This window comes from Ipomoea nil, unplaced genomic scaffold (genome assembly GCF_001879475.1).
Source record: "Ipomoea nil cultivar Tokyo-kokei standard unplaced genomic scaffold, Asagao_1.1 scaffold3321, whole genome shotgun sequence".
Classification (NCBI taxonomy): domain Eukaryota; kingdom Viridiplantae; phylum Streptophyta; class Magnoliopsida; order Solanales; family Convolvulaceae; genus Ipomoea; species Ipomoea nil.
In genome coordinates this window covers 534376-559098 of record NW_017619749.1, presented here as the reverse complement: position 1 = coordinate 559098, position 24723 = coordinate 534376, and the positions used below count along the sequence as shown (strand labels likewise).

Here is a 24723-nt window from a genome sequence, read left to right as displayed (position 1 = left end):
CCCTCTGATTGCCACTTTGGCAGCTTCTCAAAAGTCCACTCCTCTTTTTGTTCTTTACTTCCTCACTTCGTCTCCATCCTCTAACTTATTAGGATTCATCATTATCATTGCCAATTCAATGCTGCTCAATATCTACTGCACGTTATCGCAGTTTTGTTTCTGTTCTGAACCATACAAATTTTAAGATTCAATCCATACAGTATATGATTCGGTACAAAGTTTAGTTAAAACCAAATACTAGTTATTCCGATTAGTTTTTAATGGAAGATATTATTCTCGTATTTTCAAGCATTATCTATTTATCCAATTAAAAGTGGGAACCAATCAATAGTTTCGTGTGAAACCTGGGTCGATTACGAATCATCCTTTGCCGAATCAGCCGCTGACTATGTGACTATGTTTATGGGTTCAATTGCTGAAAAAGGTGATTTGATGGAGAGGCACTTTGTGCTAAAGAAAAGGTTGGGAAATGGCAGCCAATGGGCAATGCTTCTCCTGAGTTAGACTATTGAAGATTTGAAGAAGATATTGAAGTCGGTGAGGTGAGCGGCAGAATTGATTCTTCTTTTTGGCCATCCGAACCAAACTTATAATCCACCATAAGAGGTGGATAAGGTTGCTGATTCTTGCACTCATTTATGTAAGGAAGTAATTTCAACATTTTTTTGAATCATCAACAAAGGATTTGATCTTATTTGGTTAAGAAACTACTAGCCATCTTAACTTAGTTATTAATAATTAATATAATTGACTGATTTACGTAAAAAATTCATGATAAAATTATTTCAACATAGTTATTTAAAAAAATTATCATCATACAAACTAACTAAAAAAATAACACACTAGTCCGCTTGCAATGTGTAATTATGGCACAAACTTCTTAATTCTATAGTATTATCTCTTTTACCTAAATTTCTTTATCAACATTTCATATCAAATACATATTTCATTGAACTTGATAGAGTAAATTTATCATCATCGAGTAAAAGTGAAAAAATTTATCTCAAGTCAACAATCTATTCATGTTAATTTTACAAATGAGTTTCATTACCTGTACTCCCTATTTCTACTCTATTACTTTTACTCTTCTGATATGACTACGGATGATTAGTTATCTTAATCTTGTGAATCCAAAAATATATATCATCAAAATTTTGTGAGAGTAAAAGTTGATAGTAGAATTTAGAAATATAAGTTGTATTTTCCTTCTACAATTGTCTAAAAAGTCTTCAAAAACACATAAATGTACTACTAAAACATCATAAGCAGAAAATTATGACTTAGAACAACTACAATAGTAATTTTTGCTCAATTTTTTATAAGATTATGGCTGAAGTGAAAAAAAGAGAAAGATGAGAGAGAAAATGTGAGAGATCTCTCAAGTGGATCCTATCAAATATAAAACAGCGGCACGTCATTTCTCGCGCGAGGCACAACAATAACCCTCAGCTAAGCACATTACCATAATTTTTTTATTATTTTTTTTAAAGCTCATTCTTTTTTCTTCAATCCTTCTCTTCCATGTGACATTTTAAAATTTGTACATAAAAACAACTATTAAGAATGCTCTTTTAAGTTTTCAAAAAAAAAAATGCTCTTGAAACTTAAAAGATGCTCCACATAAATTAGTGTAGTTAAATCCTTACTATTATGTCCCTATGTGGATTAATTGGTTGCTTACAGTAGAACCATTGAAGATGTCTGGCAGTGAGACTGCAAGTCATTGTAGAGTAAGCTAAGCACAGTCTATAGACAAAGACCCCCATTGTAGCAATGATGACCCTGCATACTTTTCTCTGTAGATGGATTGAGGATCACAAATTTCTTTGCTGTCATTCCGATCAACGTACGCCTTTACGTCTACTTTACCCTATCTTTTTCGTCTCCTGCGTAGTACTATACGCATTCGCCACCCCAGAAGCCCAGATTGGAATTCGACTGAAAGAATGAAAGAAAGAAAGAAAAGATAGATGATTTGATGGATCGGATCAAATGCAGACTCAGAACACTAAATCCGGGTTCCGATGAATATCTGTTTCCAGCTTTTGTTATAGTGCGTTTTCATCGGCCATGATAGAAGAGAAGAAGAATAACTGGTTTCCATTACAGCGAAACATCAGAAAATTTACAGAGAGGAGTATATCAGTAACTCTGACGACGACTTGACGCCGTGCATTTACTACTTTGGCCCTATTTGGTAAAAAAATTGGCCTAATTGTTTAATTTAGTTAAAATATCAATATAAATATTTAGTTAATTAGCTTTTTGTAATTTCAAAATGTTAAAATTTAAAAAAACTACTCCAAACAACTTTTTTAATTAATTTTTTGAAAAAAAAAATTATATCAAATAACTATCAGTTAACAGCTAATTTACCAAACATTTTTCTACAATCAGCTAATGTTATTAACTATTTATACCCTCTAATTAACACAATCAGCTAACAGATATCGCCATTATACCAAACAGGGCCTTTATCTTTTCACCGTCCGACCGCTTCCTAACGGTGCCCACAGGTTACGGCTTTCCAACGTTGACACGTCCCATCAAACCGGGCAGTTCATTAATATGAAAATTTACGGTAGTTAAAAAAAAAATTAACCATATGAATTTTACCCAAAAAAATGTTTGTTCGAACCAAAATAGATTCATTTATTCTAAGACAAACAATACACAGTTTTCCTATACAGACAACAAGCAGCTATATGTCTCAACAAGAATGAGTTCATAAAGTAGAAACATTAAAGTAAAGAATAAGAAACATTGGCACACACACGTTGGTATGAAATTTTAAGGAATTTTTACAGCGTTGTACAACATAGTACTGGAGAATTGTGATCAAGTTGATGCAGTTCTCCATTGTAGCTCAATCTGGATTCGACCATTCTTGGAGTCAATAAGGTGGTATCGCTCATTGATTCTCTTATTGCTCACTACATCAGCCAGGGCTATATCCACATATCCCAGAGACTCCTGGAAACGCATATTTTTACCAGAAAACATGTTTACTTCCAGGTTGTTCAAACACAAGAAACAAAAACGAATGCGAAAAATGAGGTTGGAGATCATAGTACCTTAGGATGCAGCAGACCTATTCTGGATGAGTTGCTAAAAACTTCGACATGAAGCCTTTCATTAGTAGGTGGCTCCTCCAACATGAACTGAAAGTCCTCTCCCCATCTAGGATCTCGGTTTTTCTTGACAGTCTGCACGAAATATGGAGGTTAAAGATGAACAAAACTATACTTGTTGAGCATATAACCACCATTAATGTGCAATCCAACCATCAGCTTAGGTTTTTAGTTGAGATGGAGCACATGCTTCAATATATCAGAGTCAGACCAAAGGTTATGGGTGATAAGCAACTACGGTCCACGTGTTGCTTGGAACCCACCACACTTGAGATGGAGCACATGCTATAATTGATTCTTCTACGATAACATATTTTTTACTACCAGGAAGAGCATTATACCTTAGTTTTTTTCTCCTCTCCTTTGAAGAGCAAACGAACGAATGGATTTGTGTGGTGCTTCCCTTCGAGGTCCTGAGCTTCGTGGACGATGACTACTAGCAATCCACCACCGGCAGGTGTTCCTTCGGGAGCCTTCTCTACTTCACCTCCCGACTCATCAACATCATTTGGCATTTCCTCGTCTGTAAAAGGCTTGTACATTACTTCAAGAACTATCTGTCCTCGCGACTTCTCGTTTATAGGATCATTTGGATCCAGGGTTTTCAGAAGATTCAGCGTCAGGACTTTAGGTTCTTCGGGAGTAAGATCTTTCAAAGGAACAATATTTATGCCCATCATTTCATTCGTACCAATCTGTAAAGAAGACGATTAAAATCAACAGTATAATGCAATATGTCATGTATCCTACACTTTGATTACTAAAGGCATACATACCTGTTCCCAGTCATAGACAGAAATGTCTAAAGCTTGGGATTGCGGATCCTTAACGACAAAATTGAATTCCTCATTCCATTCGGGATTCAAGTTTCTTTGCTTTACACTCGTTTTCTTTCTAGGAAGTTTATCCTCAGTAAGCTTGAGTTTGACATAGGGATCTGAAGACCCCAAAAGATCTTTCTTCTTCAGATTCATTGCCTTCACAACCTTCACATGAAGAATTCCAACCGGCCTCTTGCTTGCCCTTTTCAAGGTTCGAGAAAGGACGTGTTACTATAAAGACAGACATATATGGTTCTCAATTAACGCCATTTATAATGAAATATAAGCTCACTTGGAAGGATCCATTATTGGGACCTCGAGAGTTTTTGGCCACAGGTACATATTTGCAACCTGATCTTTAATAATTTCCTGGAATAAAAGAAATGAAAATTCATATTGATTCAATCTGTACAGTTAATTGCTTAACTTTACAATTTCATATTCAAGAATCATTTTTTTGTCTAAGGGGAAAATTAAACAAGACAGTTAAGAATCAAATATAGACCCATACCTGAACTACTCGGTAAAGGCCAGGAATTGACATAGCATCAGCTCCCAGCAATTTCAGTCCAAAGTCAACATGGGGCTGCAAGAAAAAACGTAGCTTTAGAGTTCATCTTGAAGATAAAAGCATTGCTTCTATATTTGGTTTGCTGAGAGTGATTATGCAGAAAGAAAAAAAAAAAAAAAAAAAAAAAAACCAAGTGGCTTGTAGTCCACTGGTATCGGATTGCTCCCTTAAGTGGGAGGTGTAAGGTTCGAACCTCAATTGAGGCAATAGTGTGTATATGTAGGGTATCCCCCTTCCTTATAATAATAATAAAATAAAAAAAAACAAAAAAACCCTTTTCCCTTTTCTCGAAATGGATATTGATAGAGAGGGTATATTCAACCTTCAAAATTGTGAAAAGACATTTCATTCCTAGACAATTATCAAAATTTTTGATTCCCAAACAGTAATCATACTTGTTCACTTCCCTTTTAAAACATTATCGATTATAATGCAATTTTAAGAATAACACTCACCTTCTCCATGAGAGAAACCAGTATTTTTGCGAAACATGGGAAGGTTGGAACCAGTGGCTTCAGTGTAATACGCGGGCAAGCAAATACTTGCAGGTCAAGCACCTGAAATACTCCAAAAAGTTTCAAACTTCACATTTGTAATTGCAGCAATTTTCCGTGCATATGTAGATGGACAAATGATATGAATTTGATTGGTTCATAACAAATCTTAATTTCAGTGACAAAGATGAATCTTGAGCGAAGACCACTAAATTCTTTTAATTGTGCCAGTACCTGAGCAGTGGCTTTGAGTCCAAATGCCTTGATTGCAACAAGGATGTTAGGGTTACCTGCCCACTTCAAGGCTAGTTCCATTATCAGTTCCTTCTCCTCAGTGGAATAAACTTTCATTCCTATCATCAAAAAGAAAGTCAAAAAAAAAGACACTATCATTCCCGATAACACACAGAAGAAATGGTCTGGAGATAAAACAAGGAAGAAAGAGAGATTGCATCTACAGCTTATGAAAAAAGGGCAAAACGGATGGTTAAAAAAAAAAAAATACAAACTTTTGAAATGTCAAGTGACTGGAGTGTAGTTGACAGTTGTCAACGATAAATGTGAATATAAAGATCTTGCGGTGGGATTTAGCTACCAATTAAAAAAAAAAAAAGGCCAACATCCTCATCCTGCTAAATAACAATTCGATTATTGGAGCTCCCACAAAGATAACCATATCATCGAAGCATTTTTCTTCCAAGAATTAACGAGAATAGCTCAGCTTCCCAAAGAGAAGATGCAATTGAAAAGATATATATCACAGGGTTTAGAACCAGGAGAAGCAGCTCAACCTTGAAAAGTAGGAGGCAGGCAGCCCAGAGTAAGCGCTTCAAATTCAACCGACTCAATTTTGTACTTGGGTATTTGCTCAGCTATTATAGGCGTCGCTATCTGCTTCACTTGCTTGCAAATTGCCTGAAGACGACGTTTACACATCAATACTCAATCCAGTTAACAAACAAGTTTGTCGAGAGTGTTCACAGAATCAAACCTTGTCCAAATAAGGCCACATCAATTCAACAAACTTATTAAGCCAATCAAGCTGCATTGAAGTTAGTGGGAAAAAAAGCAGTTAGAATATGCTACAAGAACAAGAGAAATGAATGCACAAAGTAGAACAGTATATCAAGAACATACACGATCAAAATCTGGATTTTTCACCCAAAGGGGTATCTCAGGCATCAGCTTTTGAAGACTCTTAGAATCTTTCTCGGCCAAAGGACGAATATCAGGGTCCTGCAGAGGACAACCTTAAAAATTTACGACAACAGGATAGAATATATGCAGTTGCAGACTACCCAAATGCAGAATCAAGTTAAATTATGCAAACATTCCTGATAGCATTACCAAACAGAAATCATATGAACAAGGTAAAGATCGTATTTTTTTGCTGTAAAATGATCTAATTTTAGAATATCAAGGTCCTGCAGAGGACAACCTTAACAATTTACGACAACAGGATAGAATGTATGCAGTCACGGAGTACCCAAATGCAGAATTAAGTTAAATTATGCAAACATTCCTGGTAGCACTACCAAACAGAAATCATATGGACAAGGTAAAGATCATATTTTTTTTGCTGTAAAATGATCTAATTTTAGAATATCAGGGTCCAGAAGAGGACAACAGGATAGAATATATGCAGTTGCAGAGTACCCAAATGCAGAATTACTTTAAATTAAGCAAACATTCCTGGTAGTACTAGACAGAAATCACATGGACAAGGTAAAGGTCATATTTTTTTACTGTAAAATGATGTACTTTTAGTGAACTGAAATGTGCTTCGAGGGAATTAATAAAACAACTGAAAACTAACCTTAACATCAGTAGGCTGGAAGTAGATGAACATGAAGTACCCAATCGCAAGCCCAATTGAGATCCCAATTCCAAACCCAAAAAACCCCATTACAGTGCTTATGAAACCCATCTCAGATCTTCTTCGAAATCTCCGCTACAATTCTCTGCAAAACCTTCCACAAAAAAGTGCCCTTTATTGCAGAAGAAGAAGAAGAAGAAGAAGAAGAAGAAGAAGAAGAAGAAGAAGAACAGAAAAGGAAAGAGAAGAGAAGACAAGACTTTTGCTGGCTTCCAGAATCAAGATGCCATCACCACAACACAGTTATTTTTCCGCCATGATTTTACGATCCAAGAAAATTTAATGCTTACCCTATCCTTTGCACCCACCCAAAAATCAATACACATGTATAACTATTAACGGCTTATTGGGTACGGAGTAGAAAAAGACGAAGCATGGTTAGGGTCATCACAGTTTCGCAAACCGGCCTGTCGGTAACGGTTCCTCTTCTCTTATTCGCGCTAGTGTTTGTGGGAGTCCACGAGAGTAAGACAAAGGTTGATGATTGGCTGAACATGTCCCACATCGGATAAAATAATTGCCTCAGATATTTGCATCTTGTCCCATAAAAACTTTTTCATTTACTCCAAATTAAACTAGTGGTTTCAAATTCTTTTCTTTTCTTTTCTTTTCTTTTTTCAATCTCGATAGGATTATCCCAAATTTAGTTAGGACCACATCCATAAAATTTGACTTTTTGAGATGTTTAGTTCACGTAATATTACCTTTATGTAATAAGATTATATCATTAAAATTAAGAGTTAATACCCAAAATCGTCCTCGATTATAGTGGTTTTTCTCAATTTCGTCCTAAACGACTTTGGTGACCTAATATCGTCCCAGACTTTTGTGTTTCGCTCAATTTAGTCCTCCATTTGTTATTTCGTCAAATTGGTGTTAAATTAAGGGACAATTCAGTAATGTCAATATTGATCTCTCTTTACTTTCAACTTGTGAAGTGCGAAATTCCTCTTTCTTGTACGAATTACATCCAGAATTACTCCCGGACCTGCAAATCAAATTTTATATTTGCAGTTTTAGAAGTAATTCTGGGAGTAATTTGTAAAAAAAAAAAAGATTTCGCAGTTCACATGTCTATGAGTAAAGAGATGCCAATATTAAAATTACTGAATTGTCTATTTATTTAACACCAAATGGACAGAATAACAAATGAGAGACTAAATTGAGCAAAAACACAAAAGTCTAGGACTAAATTGAGCGAAACAAAAAAGTCTTGGACGATATTAGGTCACCAAAGTCGTTTAGGACGAAATTGAGAAAAACCACTATAGTCGAGGACGATTTTGGGTATTAACTCTTAAAATTAATATAAAATTACTTTATATTTTTGGTTTGTATTGTTATTATATAATAATATTACATTGTTTGGTTGAGCGTTATAACAAGTTACTTTGAAATTGTCTGTCTCTCTCGAAAAAAATTTCTCCCTCCTCCCTTTTACCCCAACCCTTCTTCCATTCTTTTTCCTTTTCTCTCTCCCCTCTTTTTTATCCATTGAAAATGCTCTTACATAGAAATGACTTAAGTCATGACATCATTCCCGCAAAATATGAAATATAGCTTTTTTAATATAACATACCCTTAGTATAAGATTGATTTAAAATTCGATTAGAGTCCTGTATACAAAGTCTAACTCTTATTTGGAAAATGTTTGAGCCATGTAACTAAAATTCGAGTCTTTTTTAATAAAAAAAAAGGCATACCTCTATATATATATTTTAACATTGCATTCTACTTGAATTTTTTTATTAGAATCTAATTCTAACTTAAAAAACTTTGCCCGAACGTTTCTCCGACTAACTAGTTTTTTAGGAAAAGTGCAGTTTAAAATTCTTTAATATAACACAACATGCTCTTATAATAATTTATCTTCTAACATTATAGTTATTTTGGAGAAAATTATTGTCCTGTTTGGTAAATGGTTGTTAGCTGATAGTTGATTGGGATAATTAGAGGGTATAACTAGTTGATAACATTAGCTGATTGTATAAAAATGTTTGGTAAATTACCTATTAGTTGATAACTGTTTGGTATAAATTCTTTTCTCAAAAAGTAAATTGAAAATGTTGCTTTGAGTAGCTTTTTGAATTTTAGCATTTTAGAATTACAAAAAGGTAATTAACTAAACATTTATATTAATTTTTTAACAAAATCAAAAACTTAATAGTGATCAAATAAGTCATAATTAATCTATAGGCTAACTATTTTACCAAATAGGGCCTATATTATATATACTTATTTGGTATAAAATATAGAAGAGTTTTTGCGCAATGATGAATCAAAGGGAGGGTGAATTGGTCTTCTTGTTCATTACGAAATGCCGACTACTTTGTCTAGGGACAATCCCAAGGATGGTCGACAAGAACACGAGGTAAACACGTAGTAGTGTACAAATGTAACCAATTAAAAAGTGGGACTTTTCCATATGTTTATAATCAGATATTCAGATAGAGATTGTGAAAAGATATGTTTAGGTAGTTTTGTCTAAAACCCACAATTGGACTTGACAAATATAGTCCAGCAAATCATAGAAGTTTACCTCCTTGTCATTTGAAATCATACAATGTCTCATATTCCACCACAAAAATGAACAACCAACTTGTACCGTTTGTCTATTCACTCAACTAATTTTTACATTCAAGCATGATTCATGTTGCAATTTTTGAAAACAAATTTACTCCAAAATGGGTGCATGAATGGGTGGAATATTATTTTTTGAGTTAATACCCAAAATCGTCCTCGACTATAGTGGTTTTTCTCAATTTCGTCCTAAACGACTTTGGTGACCTAATATCGTCCCAGACTTTTATGTTTCGCTCAATTTCGTCCCATACTTTTGTGTTTTTGCTCAATTTAGTCCCTCATTTGTTATTCTATCCATTTGGTGTTAAATAAATAGACAATTAAGTAATTTTAATATTGGCATCTCTTTACTCATAGACATGTGAACTGCGAAATCCTTTTTTTTTTTACGAATTAGTCCCAGAATTACTCCTAAAACTGCGAATATAAAATTTGATTTGTAGGTCCGGGAGTAATTCGTACAAGAAAGAGGAATTTCGCACTTCACAAGTTGAAAGTAAAGAGAGATCAATATTGACATTACTGAATTGTCCCTAAATTTAACACCAATTTGACGGAATAACAAATGGAGGACTAAATTGAGCGAAACACAAAAGTCTGGGACGATATTAGGTCACCAAAGTCGTTTAGGATGAAATTGAGAAAAACCACTATAGTCGAGGACGATTTTGGGTATTAACTCATTATTTTTTGTAATAAAAGATTACGAGTTCTGATAGATACCCGCGTGAGGTACTCTTTGGTCTTAAATTGTGTATTTTTAGTATTGAAATTGTAAACTTCTAGAATATAAATTGTGTTTCCAAGTTTTGAAAATTTGTAAATACAATACAGAATCATCGCAAATTATGAATTAAAAAAAAAAACTATAAACATTTAGTATATAAATTATGTATATCTTTAGACTCGAGTCCACCCCACGTAATAATTTGCCCAATTCCACCATGCCAGAACAAATCACAGTCCAAGGTCAGGCCCAACATCAGGCCAAAAATGATGGGCCTCATTCTATCACTAATGAATGTCGAATCATCAACGCATTTGTGCCCACATGCTTTAAGCCTTTAAAGTCAGCAAATTATGTCGTGGAAACGTGTTCACCATGTTTGGTGAACACAGTCCTAAACGATATTATTTTTACTGAAAAAATAAATTTAGTTAATGTGTTGTTAACAGCGTTTTGCATTATATGTTCAGATTATGAATTTACATTTATTAAATTATGAATTTTCTGTTATGAGATTATGAATTTACAGTTATGTAATTATGAATTTTCTGTACATTCATAATCTCATAACAGAAAATTCATAATCTCATAAAAGAAAATTCATAATTTCATAACTGCACATTCATAAATCCATGCATGTACATTCATAATTTATGAGTGTTGAAGAAATTTGTGCGAAGAGAAAGTGAAACCGTAAAATGTGAATATGAAGAAAAAAAGTCACGCTGTTATAAAAAAAAAAAAAAAGATTGGTGGAAGATAACGGTGCCCGTAGGCACCATTACCGTTTGGGACCGTGTTCACTATGGATTGTGAACACAATTCCATGGCATAACGATTGATAATAAATGGGATTGATTCTTTAAGATGAAAAGATTGGAAAAGTATAACACACATAAATAAAAGGAAAAAGAAAGATAAGAAAACTGAATTAAAGAGGAAATTAGAGTTGGAATAGGGCATGGACTACTCATTTGGCCGGTGCCTAATATATCCAATAAAGTCCGTGGTCGGTTTTGAATTTACTACTTTGGTTTTGCAATGAATCATTTTATATGGACCAAGTACATGCTAGTTTCTACTTTTCTACGAGCATTATTTGTTTCTTTTTATAAGATTATAATTATATTTCCATATAGTCATCTCATTTTATAATAACAAATAACAAATAAATATAAAACACAATGCTAAAATATAATTATTTTTCTTTATATATCATTTCAAACATGGTATGAAATCACATACCACTAAATTTTTTACTAAGTTAAAATTGTATTATTATTAACTAACTTAACAATTTATGACCGTCATTAAATTACTAATGTAAATATAAGGTCAAAGAAATTCATATTAGTCTTCATTTATAATATTTGACCCGAATTGAATATATTAACAATACTTTCACATGCAATATATATATATATATATATATATATATATATATATATATATATTACTACGTATTATATTGCCGTAGATGGTGGGCAACAAACCCTACTTTCGGTGCTCTCATTCATAATTCTACATACTTAATTTCCGTAGCCAGCTTTTGCCCTACACCATCCAACCAAATTAAAACACCACCATAACGTTAGAGCTGGTGATCGAGTGGATGTAACATGATTTTCGTATCTAAATATCACGATTCACGAGAATTTGGATCAAATGCAGATGTATTAACACTAGTTTAAAATCATTACGTAACCTTCATAACAGACAATTAATCTGGAATTAACAGAGCGATTACAAATGTAAACTGATAAAAATTAATGCGTTCCAGAATGATACATTAAAAAATGAAACTCGAATGTTACATCAAGAAGTGAAAACCCACTTCGGCATAAAAAATTATTATATCCGCATGTGATCTCACCTATGTAACAATAAACAATTATTATATTAGAACATGAACGTATAGTTCATGTTAATATGACTTATTTAAACCATATAAAATTAAACCCCCTGCTGCATGAATTAAGCCATAAATACAGTTCACATACCTAATTTAAATGTCAATTAAGGAAACAAGCTAAGGAAGCTGCTAAGATGAATATAATACAAAAGATTAGATCGGGCGTCGTCGGTTGCCGGCCAACAGTACGACGTGCATGCCAACAAGAATGGTTGGTCTATCTACTGGTTGGCCTAGATTCTGCTGATGTGGTCGCTGGTCGGCGATCTAATTTAATCAAGATATTTATACACACATATATACATGCACGTACAATAATATGTTAATTAATTCAGCATGTACAAATACAAATTAATTAAAACCATTGTCCTGGTCACAAAACGTGGTTGTGTGGTTTATTAAAAATCTACCAATCAAGAAATCCAAAAATATAAGTGGCGGGCATAACCGCATAATCTAGTGAGATAAAAATTAGGAATAAGGGTCAAATAGATCACTCAACTACACACTAAACTGTAATTGAGTTATCAAACTAAAAAATCATGCAATTGGATCTATGAACACCACAAACTCATGCAATTCAACCCAAAATGATATGTTTACCTGAAAACATGCTGACCTGACAGTTACCAAATTTAAAAATATTAATTCGGTAACTGTCAGCATGTTTTCAGATAAACATGTCATTTTGGGTTGAATTGCACCATACCATGAATTTGTGTTGTTCAGGACCCAATTGTATTATTTTTTTAGTCCAATGACTCAATTGCAATTTGGTGTACAATTGAGTGTCTTATTTGACCATCATTCTTAAAATGTTAAAACAAGATAAATCTTAGTAACGCTGGAAATATATATAATGATGGAAAGGACCCACGTGATGTGGTTGAGTTGAACTTTTGAAATAGGATTATAAAGTAAAATTAAAAAGGGGTTAGATAGATAATAGGGTTAGCCAATAGAGTGAGGTTATCATCAGGATGCTTCATTCTATTTAAAGAGCAGTGGATTATTGCCATCCAGAAAGCTAGAGGTTAGTTTCTGGTACGTAACTACGTACGTAAGTGGAGCTAGCTTAGGCTGCAGTAGTAGTAGTTAACTAGTTATGTTTCATTCCTCCGATGAAGACCGATCAGTCTTGCCACCTTACTACTACTACGTTAGCAACTCCAAAGAGATGATAAATGGAACATCTTTGATCCCAAGATTTGGTTCTGGAAATTTGGGTCCAGTTTTGCAGCCTGCGGGGGGGCGGTTTCGTCATCTTTCTCTCCCACCATGTTTACCACTAAACCAATCTCTTCCTCCTAATTATTTATCGCCGCTTCATCATCAGTACCACCGGCAGCCGCCACTTCTTCCTCTCCCACTTTCCAAACCCCAAACTGGTTCTCTTTCTGGCCCTCTAACCACTAATACCAAAACCTGCAGATCAGACCCTCGTAAGAAATCCAAGAAAAAACTAAAGCAGCCCTCCTGCAGCAGAAACCCCGGCGGCAAACAAGAAACAGCCTTGAAATCTGATAACACAAAGGTGTTATTGGGTCTGTCTAAAAACCAGCTTCCCAGTAATAAAGTTTCCCATAACGCAAACGTTATTAGTACTACAAGCGGCGATGGTTGTGTTAAGGAAATAGATGAACAGTACGATGTGGTTATTGGACTTGACGACAAGTTTTCAACCCGTCGTGATCGTGATCGTGCGGTGTTTACGCTCTCTCCTCCGCCGAGCAGTTTGCCTTTTCCCACTTTTTCATTGAGGCCAAAGCTCCGCCGCTCTGCTCCGCCTGCCGGAAATCCGGATCAGCAACGTAACTGACAATCTCCGATCCGTCGACTTCCTCCACTACTCTCCGGTCAATCTTGTACTGTTAGTTCTTAATTATTTCTGTTACGTTGATGACAAACTTTCATGGTATAGTACGTACCAAAGTTTTAGGTTCATATATGCATCCAGGCCGGCATAATCGTCATATCAAGCTAGCCGCCAATACTTTTTATTCTGGGACTGGCTAGCCTGGGTCCTGGGGCTGCCAAAACATAAATCAAGGTTGTCCGTCGTTCCAATATAATGTACTTCTTGATATGCAATTTTCTCAAGAAGAAATTAATAGTATTCTCACAGTATATGTTACATCATCGATATTTAATTTTGTTCATACCCATTAATATTTACCTTACTAATGGAAAATAAGCAATTCCTAAGATAATATGGTAAATGTGTGTCATTTCAATTATTTAATGATATTTTTTTTAAAAAAAAAAATCTCATATGCCTAATAACATAGGATAAATACTAATCATTCTTGTTTGTTAGGCAAACGATATGATATGATCCCACGACTTAAATTTGGGGAGTTACCCAAATTATTTGAAAAATATTTTTCTCAGGCACGTTTGAATAATTATCATTAATACTTCCATTAGGAAATGAATTCCTAGTGAGAAATATAATGGAGTATGGTGCAGTGACAAATGGCAAGTTAGTAGAATGTAGATGATACGTAAATTATTCTATGGACATGGGTTTAAATGTTCACAATTTACATACTAAATGTTTATAATTTACCTTTTAAAAATTTACAATTTCTATATTATGAACATACAATGTTAATTATATGTAATTGATTATCTTGCTTTGTATTCACAATTCTTTTCTACAGTTGTTATGTGTTTTGACTTAGAAACACAATTTATATTCTAAAAATTCACAATTCTAATACTAAAAATACACAATTTATATGTCATTTAGAATTAAGGTCCACCTTGTAAGGTAAACCTGGTCCATGGTATATAGTATAATGACTCTAGATGGTAGTGGGTAAAAATAAAAATAAAAATCGAATCATGATTCATGGAACTAATTGGGCCCAATGCATAGGGCTGAGCCCAACTCCAATTTCTTGCATATTTTCAGGCTCTGACAAGAAAATGGATATATACTTTAACATAAGGCCATTAATTAGATTGTTTTTCAATTTTGATCTCAAAGAATTGAAGAAGAAGATGGATGATTCATTTGGTTTTTTTTTTTTTTTTTTTTTTTTTTTTTTTTTTTTTTGGCTTATTTGATTGATTGAAGCAAGGTCAAGTAGTTCGATCTCCCATGCAATGATGAAGACGTACTTTAGAGTGTCACTACCTGCCCACACCATACTATCTATATATGGCTCCCATCCAATTCGATCTTTGATAAAATGAATGGTTGATCTTTGCCCTTGTGGCCTGGATAGGTAAGCATTAATGGGAAGTGACACAAGAAGTCATCAATGCTGTACACTAGAATGAGACTTTGTCACTGATAGACAAACTATCACACTTCGATCCCTCATATTGACCTTGTTTGGTTAATAGCGGATCCGCCATGATTTTGACGGATTCACTAATTTTAGTGTTTTGACTTGATCAAAACGCTAAAACCTTTGTTTGGTTAGACAGCGGTTCGAAACAGCGTTTTTGCTCCGAACTGCTGAAACTCAACCGCTGCAAATAGCAGCATTTGGGTTTGGCGTTTTGGGGTGTCTTTTCCCAAAACGCCCTTGATTAGTTAAAAAAAAAATAATAATAATAACTATTATTAAGTGGGACAACATCGAATGGGAAGAAAAACTTAAGTGGTCTTGAGGCTCCTTTTATAAAGGAGCCTCAAGGCCCTCCAGTGTTATCCCACCGATATGGGATAACACTGAAATACAAAGGGGAGCCAATTTGGCTCCCCTTTGTATTGTGTTTTTTTTTTTTTTCAACAACAAAACTACAACTAATAATTATAATAATAATAATAATAATAATAATAATAATAATAATATAATTATAATTTCGTATTATTATTGTAGTTATTGTAGCAATGTCCTTATATGTCTTTTTACACTTCAACCGCTAATCTAAACAGCTAATTTTACCAAACATTTTTTTTTACAAACCGCTTATACAATACGCTGGTCAAACCCGCTAATACAATCCGCTATCTAATAACCGCTAACACAGTCTGCTACCTCTAACCGCTGATAACCAAACAAGCCCATTATATGCACAAATGCATTATATTTACCCTTTTTGGTAGCATAGTTAACTTATCAATCAATTTTGATTTATTTAACAATTATTAATTATTTAACTTGGCTAAACAATCACATATTAAGTGTTTAATTAACTAGTATTTGCGCCCGTGCGTTGCACGGAATGAATTTGTTATAATATTTTATAAATATTTAGATCGATATACAATTGTATAAATTATAACATCGAATATTATATAATATAATTAAAGAATTGAGTTGCACCGATTATGTTTTCTGATGTAATCAATGCTTGAATTTGAGTAAATAATTGCCTAATTAATAGCTAACGTGTAGATATACGCATTCGGTGCTGCAACTTTAGAGATTTTATATATCAGTGTTTAGAATTTGTATTAATTGGGCTAATTAGCTCGTTGTCTAGCAATTCAGTTATATAAATTATTTATACGGAAGATATATTTTCTATGTAGATATATAGCAATTTTGTCATCTTTATATATAAAAAACCATAATATCAATGACTTGAATTATACATTATTGAAAATCTCTTTGTAGACAACATTGGTAGTAGTAACACAATTTTATCCATCCTCGTCTAGAGTTAAAATCACCAAACCATCAGGATGGGTGACTCAGGAAAAAGTCACATACAATTAACCGTGATTAAAGACTGATTTTTTCAGTAATAACTCAACGTGAGTTAGTGTTTGACCCTGACTTTTGTTGATAGTCGTGGCATATGCGAGCATCAACATGAGTTGTTTTCGTTAGAACTTGAAGGGCAATCTCGTATTAGAAGGGTGAAAGACATTTTAATTGAAGATTTTACTTTTATTAATAGTATAAATATAGATTGGTGTCAATAATAATTAATAAATTATTATTTCCTTATAAAATTACATAAAATTTCAAATGGATTTTTTCATTTATTACGCAGAATTTGTTTCTGTTATTCTTACAATTATAATGGTTTAATTATTCTCAAAATTTGATAACCATTTTTCTTTTTTAAGTTGACTTTAATTTGTGATAAAAATTCATTAGATATTGGTTAATTTTCATATAAAATTTTGTTACCAATTAAGCTTTATTAATTTTTTTTATCAATTAATTAATATTCACATTAATGTGGGCGGAAATGTTGAAGATGTGAATTTTACTTTTATTAATAGTATAAAGTAAATAATAATTAATAAATTATTATTTCTTTATAAAATTACGCAAATTTCGAACGAATTTTCTCATTTGTTACGCAGAATTTGTATCCATTATTTTCACAATTATAATAATTTAATTATTCTCATAATTTGGTAACCATTTTCTATTTTTATGTACATATTGACTTTAATATGTGGTAACAATTCATTAGATATTAGTTAATTTTTATATAAAATTTTGTTACCAATTAAGCTTTATTATTTTTTTACTAATTAATTAATATTCATGTTAATTTGGGCTGAAATGTTATAAATGAGGATTTTACTTTTATTAAAGTCATTTCACTAAGAACCTGGAGTTTGTGGTTGAGTGGAAGGGACACATCCATCCTTATTAACCAAAGGTGAGCAACTTTAAATCTTCAGGCCAAAGCATAAATGATATTGCAATAATTAATTTATTTATGATCATTGGTTCACATATTTGATTTATTTATTTTTTCTTTAATTATTCTCGTTGTAAACATAAATGATATTGCAATAATTAATTTATGATATTTAGCAAGTTGTATTTTTTTTTAAATATAAAATTTTCTCATGTTTAGGGATTAAAAAATATTTTAGAATTATTTTTATTAGTAAGTAATTTTATTTTTAAAATATTTTTCAGCAACCCAAACACTCCATTAGTCTATAATAAAAAAAATGAAAAATAAAAGTTATTTCATTAAGAAAATTAAAACTAATTAAAGTAAATCTAATCATGCTATATTTATTTGTAACTGTATATTAATTTCATTTTGAAATCAGTGGTTAATATCTTTGAATTATTTATATTTTTTTTCAACTATTATAAACAAAAATTATGATACTTATCAAATTGTATTTAAAAAAAAAAAACATTTACACATGTTATGAGGGATTAAAAAATATTTTAAATTATTTTTTATTAGTGTGCATTTTTATTTTAAAATATTTTTCAGCAATCCAAACACTCCCTTAGCCTCCCATCAAGAACGGATAAAGAAAAGTCATTTCATTAAGAAAATTAAAACTAATTAAAATAAATCTAATCATGCTACATTTATTTGTAACTCTATATTAAGTTTATTTTGAAATATTTGGTTCACATATTTGAATTATTTTTTTTTCTTTAACTATTATAAACAAAAATTATGATATTTATCAAATTGTATTTTTTTTAAAAAAAATATAACATTTACACATGTTATGAGGGGTTAAAAAATATTTTAAATTATTTTTATTAGTATGCATTTTATTTTAAAATATTTTGCACTAATCCAAACACTTCCTTAGCCTCCCATAAAAAATTGATAAAGAAAAGTCATTTCATTAAGGAAATTAAAACTAATTAAAGTAAATCTAATCATGCTATATTTATTTGTAACTGTATATTAATTTCATTTTGAAATCATTGGTTCACATATTTCAATATGTTTTTAATTATTATAATTTATAAACAGAAATAATATTGTACTAATTAATTTATGATATTTATCAAATTGTATTTTTTAAAAAAATATAAGATTTACACATGTTATGAGGGATTAAAAAAATATTTTAAAATTATTTTTTATTAGTAAGTATTTAAAAAAAAAAATCACCAACTCAAACACTCCCTTAGTCTCCATAAAAAAACTGATAAAGAAAAGTCATATCATTAAGGTAATTAAAACTAATTAAAGTAATTGTAATCATGCTATATTTATTTGTAACTATATATTAATTTCATTTTCAAATCATTGGTTCCCATATTTGAATTATTTTTTTTTCCTTAATTATTATAAACATAAATAATATTGTACTAATTAATTTATGATATTTATCAAATTGTATTTTGTAAAATATAGTGTTTTACCGGGAAAATTTTTTGTTGTTATGAATTTAAAATTAAAATAAAAAAAAATAAAAAGATGTTAAAATGTACAATATAATAATATAGTTGGATTTTTATATATTTGGTCAAGTACCTATTTTCATAACATACAAAATTAAATTTTAAATATTGTATGGTTAATATAATCTCTAATCATGTACATATTTAGATAAATTTATAGAAAAAATTTATAAAATTAAATTGATTTATTCCAAATTGTATTTTATATATATTATAATTCTAAAAATATGAATAATAATAATTAAGAGAATTGTACTTAAAAATCAATAAAAATGTAAATTCTAAATTTTGTATGAATAAATATAAACTCTAATAAGAGGCATATCATTATCTCTATATCTCTATCTCTATCTCTATATATATTAAAGCAAAATGGTTGACACAAAAAATTTTCCCCCAAAACGTAGGGACATTTTTGTAATATCATTTATTATTATTATTATTATTATTATTATTATTATTATTATTATTATTATTATTATTATTATTATTATTATTATTATTATTATTCATTACCCTATTGTGGTGGCTGGCAATCCAATTAATATGTCATTATTTACCTATTGATTACGCTCCCATTTTTATTTGACTCATATTATTCTGGCTGGCTATCCTCTCCATAATTAGTGGCAATCCTTTCCATATAATTACTATTTATATTTAACTTATATTATGCTGGCTAAATAATGAAAAAAATATATTTCCATAAAATAAAATATGTCACCACTTATCTAAATAATTACTTACTCAATAATTATTTATCCTCTCCATATAATTAGTTCCGTATTGATTATAGAAATTATAGAAATTTAAATTATTATTAATTAGTGAATTTTTGGTATCATTTTCCTTTTTAGTTAATTTGGTTTCCTTTTCTATGTTTTTTACTGTTAACAAATTATTAGTATTAATCTCCTTTTATATTTTCCTTTTTAAGCTAATAATTTATATCCAAAATTATTGTACATTTATTTTAGTTTCATTTCCTTTTCTATTTTTCCTACTTTTACTCCTAACAAATTATTAGTATTACTCTCCTTTTATATTTTCATTTTTTACTGCTAATTAACCTTATTATTACTATCATTATTATTATTATTATTATTATTATTATTATTAACTGAATCCCGTTTTCATTTCATTTTTTTCTACTGCTAATATTATTATTATTATTATTATTATTATTATTATTATTATTATTATTATAGTAATAATAATTCGTTATTATAGTATAGTATTTTAAATTAAATTATTTAAATTAAATCACCCTATATATTTAAATAGATTACCATAAAGTTACCATAATAATTACACAAAATAATGAAAGAAAAATTATGAGAATAGTTACCCTTAATAAAAATTAGGAAATTATATTAAAAAATAATCTATATATTATGGTAAGTATAATCTATTTTGTGCCAATCATATTATATATTAAGTATAAAAATATATATGTATGTAAATTACCATAATAATTACACCAGAAAAGGTGACAATACATAATTATTAGGCAATAATATTAATAATTAATTATTAAGGCAGGTAAAATTGATTTTGTACTAATAATATTATACATTAATTACTAATAATATTGTACTAAAAGCAGTGAGTCTATATAGTACAACTCCTTTCTTAAAAGTTAAAAAGGACAACTCCGAAAGCATTGGGTGGCTGCTAACTGTCAATCACCCTGCTTTTATTTTTTTTATTTATTTATTCTAGGAAACCTTAAAAAAAAAAAACTTGTACCAATAATTTTACTCTAATCATCCAACCATGATATACGACATAGTACAATGTGGGGGAACCGAAATAGATTTAAGATGACTGCATTCTTTGTATTTAACAAACTATAGCATGGCATCATACATCAGTCGTGTACTAAATTAAAAAAGAAAAAGAAAATATCAAGATGGTCACAATAGCAAAAGCACTCAAAGGATAGGGAGCTACACAATCCTTATTTGTCTTGCATGGCAAATCATTCTTCTTCTTTGCTTCATCACCACTCCAAATACCTACAATCATTATATCAACTCACAATATTAGAGTTTTCACACATCTAATAAACATGTATGTTCTCTCTTATATATTTTTAATGTAGACTCTTAAAATATATATATCATTGTGAAGTTGAAGATCTGATTTTACCGTCGTTATTATTCTCGATCGTATCTCTACAATCTTTCATAAAAACTAAACCATTAGGGTTCTATTACCAAGGCTCTTCCTCCTCAATTTTCTTTTGTTGAAGCAGAGCATCCTTACGTATCTTCAAGCTCATACCAGAGATATAACCTGCAAAACCTATTGAAGTACTGGAGAATATAGTTAGAAAAATATAAAAAAAAAAAAATCATACGAAAAGAAAGCAGAAAAATAAGTCTGAGATTCTTTGATTGATGGGGGAGGCTAGAGATTAGAAGAATTATAAGTTTGTATTTATAGGTAGAAAATACTAATTCAAAAGGAAAGAATAATAATTTATTTATTTAAGGTAATGTTGAGGTAATAACATTATTATTATTATTATAGATTATTATTATTATTATTATTATTATTATTATTATTATTATTATTATTATTATTATTATTACAAAAATGCCACTAAGCTTTGGGGGGAAAACTTGGTAGGAGGATTTTACTTTTATATATATATAGATATAGATATATAGATTATAGATTATTATTATTATTATTATTACAAAAATGCCACTAAGTTTTGGGGGGAAAACTTGGTAGGAGAATTTTACTTTTATATATATATAGATTATTATTATTATTATTATTATTATTATTATTATTATTATTACAAAAATGCCACTAAGCTTTGGGGGGAAAACTTGGTAGGAGGATTTTACTTTTATATATATATAGATATAGATATATAGATTATAGATTATTATTATTATTATTATTACAAAAATGCCACTAAGTTTTGGGGGGAAAACTTGGTAGGAGGATTTTACTTTATATATATATAGATATAGATATAGATATAGATTATTATTATTATTATTATTATTATTATTATTATTATTATTACAAAAATGCCACTAAGTTTTGAGGGGAAAACTTGGTAGGAGGATTTTACTTTTATATATATATAGATATAGATTATTATTATTATTACAAAAATGCCACTAAGTTTTGAGGGGAAAACTTGGTATGAGGATTTTACTTTTATATATATATAGATTATTATTATTATTATTATTATTATTATTATTATTATTATTATTATTATTATTATTATTACAAAAATGCCACTAAGCTTTGGGGGGAAAACTTGGTAGGAAGATTTTACTTTTATATATATATAGATATAGATATATAGATATAGATATATAGATTATAGATTATTATTATTATTATTATTATTATTATTATTATTATTATTATTATTATTATTATTATTATTATTACAAAAATGCCACTAAGTTTTGGGGGGAAAACTTGGTAGGAGGATTTTACTTTTATATATATATATAGATTAGTTTTTTGTTACAACTTATTATTTCAACTAGTATTTTTTATGCGCGATGCGCAAAAAATAGGTGCCCAATATTAATACATTATATTAAAATTTTAAATTTATTTAGATTTTAGATATTTAAATTATTTTAAATAATAATAATAATAATAATAATAATAATAATAATAATAATAATAATAATAATAATAATAATGTAAATCATTTTTATAAATTTGATATTTATATTTATGTAATAATTAACATATAACTCAAATATTTAATGAGTTAATACCCAAAATCGTCCTCGATTATAGTGGTTTTTCTCAATTTTGTCCTAAACGACTTTGGTGACTTAATATCGTCACAGACTTTTGTGTTTCACTCAATTTAGTCCTCCATTTGTTATTTCGTCAAATTGATGTTAAATTAAGGGACAATTCAGTAATGTCAATATTGATCTCTCTTTACTTTCAACTTGTGAAGTGCGAAATTCCTCTTTCTTGTACGAATTACATCCAGAATTACTCCCGGACCTGCAAATCAAATTTTATATTCACAGTTTTAGGAGTAATTCGTAAAAAAAAAAAAAGGATTTCGCAGTTCACATGTCTATGAGTAAAGAGATGCTAATATTAAAATTACTGAATTGTCTATTTATTTAACACCAAATGGACAGAATAACAAATGAGGGACTAAATTGAGCAAAAACACAAAAGTCTAGGACTAAATTGAGCGAAACACAAAAGTCTGGGACGATATTAAGTCACCAAAGTCGTTTAGGACGAAATTGAGAAAAACCACTATAGTCGAGGATGATTTTGGGTATTAACTCAATATTTAATGTGTATATATTATTATTAATGAAGAAGATAAGAAAATATATGGTGGATGCATGTGCATGGTAACAATAGTGGAAAAGATAACGGAAGTTATAACGGTAGGGGTATGTTTGTCCAAAATATTTTAATGTACAACCTTTATAGCATAATGTACAAAAAAAACTTAACAGAAAAAACGGACATAAATCAGGGGTATAACTTTCATTCACACTTATTATGTTTTTAGATTAGAAATGTTAAAATTCAAAAAGTTCTTCAAAGTAATTTTTTCGATGAGCTTTTGAAAGTCATTTTGCATGCATCTATCAACTAATAACTAATTTACCAAATATTTTTCTATAATTAACTAATGCTATCAACTAGTCAAACTCACTAACCGCTATTTACTAAACAGGCCATTATCATTCACCACCCAGCTAGCTTCCGCGGCCTGGTGCTCAAGAATGAACTACTTGTGGGAGGTTGTGAATTTAATGCATGCAATATCTTGTTTAATTTGCTGGTTACATTGCAGGTAAACAGCAGCCATCCTTAGCTTAGCTTTAAGTTAAGGTTGTCTTTCCTCCTTGCGCTGTTAGTTAGTTGTATTAGGTTCCACCAATTAATGTCTTAATTTTTTTTTTTTTTCTGCAATGCAATTTAATTGGACAGCTTCTCCCAACTGTATTTAACAGCAAATGTCGCGAGCACCCTTTGAATGCCTGCCTTCTGCAACAGGGAAGCATTCACGTGGGAAACTAATAATAAGCTTTATATTTTCTATTAATTGATGATGATGAAGAACGTAACTGAATTGCTGCAATAATAACAGCTTCTAGTAAATATACCATAATCTGCACGAACCTTCTTGACATTGACAATTCAACTATTCTTATCCCCATACATACATACATATATATAATATATATGCCCATAATCAAGTGAAAACTAACTTTAACTTGCGAACTTGTGAAGGAAGCACCGTACTTACTACATGATTGCACTGCACCGGAGCCGTAGCAGTGCAATTATGTAGTAGCTGTGGTGCAATCCTTCACAAATTCGCAGGTTAAGGTTGGTTCTCACCTGATTAGAAATCTATATATATATATAGCTTTGTGCAATTATTTCATCTTTATGATTTTGTGCTAGTAATTATTCTGCAGTAGTGTATATGTAATCTCCACATAGGCTTTGCTCATTGATGGGCAGAAAAAA

The 24723-nt window shown here is 30.5% G+C and overlaps 2 protein-coding genes across 6 annotated transcripts; one reads left to right on the top strand and one right to left on the bottom strand.

Moving 5' to 3' along the window:
* Positions 1-2595: 2595 nt before the first annotated feature.
* LOC109170326 (synaptotagmin-2-like) lies at positions 2596-7290 on the bottom strand. Of its 5 annotated transcripts, none has more exons than XM_019319393.1 (13): positions 7184-7290; positions 6834-6987; positions 6155-6253; positions 6009-6059; positions 5809-5932; positions 5252-5370; positions 4979-5080; positions 4464-4538; positions 4245-4321; positions 3908-4154; positions 3473-3826; positions 3075-3206; positions 2596-2973 (listed from the first exon to the last, which is right to left on the bottom strand). In XM_019319393.1, exons 2-13 carry the CDS (start codon positions 6942-6944, stop codon positions 2839-2841), a joined length of 1626 nt encoding a protein of 541 aa, XP_019174938.1. In that variant the 5' UTR covers positions 6945-6987; positions 7184-7290; the 3' UTR covers positions 2596-2838. The 5 variants fall into 5 exon arrangements, with proteins under 5 accessions (XP_019174938.1, XP_019174941.1, XP_019174939.1 ...); XM_019319396.1 differs by having other exon boundaries at positions 6834-6978; positions 7184-7287; XM_019319394.1 differs by having other exon boundaries at positions 7127-7278.
* Positions 7291-13127: 5837 nt separating this feature from the next.
* Positions 13128-14249, top strand: LOC109169920. The gene is made up of 2 exons (XM_019318827.1): positions 13128-13433; positions 13464-14249. The coding sequence occupies exons 1-2, from the start codon at positions 13221-13223 to the stop codon at positions 13932-13934; spliced, it is 684 nt and encodes a 227-aa protein (XP_019174372.1). The 5' UTR covers positions 13128-13220; the 3' UTR covers positions 13935-14249.
* The last annotated feature ends 10474 nt before the right edge of the window (positions 14250-24723 follow it).

What these genes read in the sequence shown, in the direction of transcription:
- LOC109170326 (XM_019319393.1), bottom strand. Translation starts at nt 6,944, where the DNA reads ATGGGTTTCATAAGCACTGTAATGGGGTTTTTTGGGTTTGGAATTGGG. An exon ending in CCTGCCTCCTACTTTTCAAG is followed by an intron (nt 5,371 to 5,808) that starts GTTGAGCTGCTT and finishes TTTTGATGATAG; the next exon opens with GAATGAAAGTTTATTCCACT. An exon ending in GCCTTTACCGAGTAGTTCAG is followed by an intron (nt 4,322 to 4,463) that starts GTATGGGTCTAT and finishes CTTTTATTCCAG; the next exon opens with GAAATTATTAAAGATCAGGT.
- LOC109169920 (XM_019318827.1), top strand. Translation starts at nt 13,221, where the DNA reads ATGTTTCATTCCTCCGATGAAGACCGATCAGTCTTGCCACCTTACTAC. An exon ending in CTCTTCCTCCTAATTATTTA is followed by an intron (nt 13,434 to 13,463) that starts TCGCCGCTTCAT and finishes TACCACCGGCAG; the next exon opens with CCGCCACTTCTTCCTCTCCC.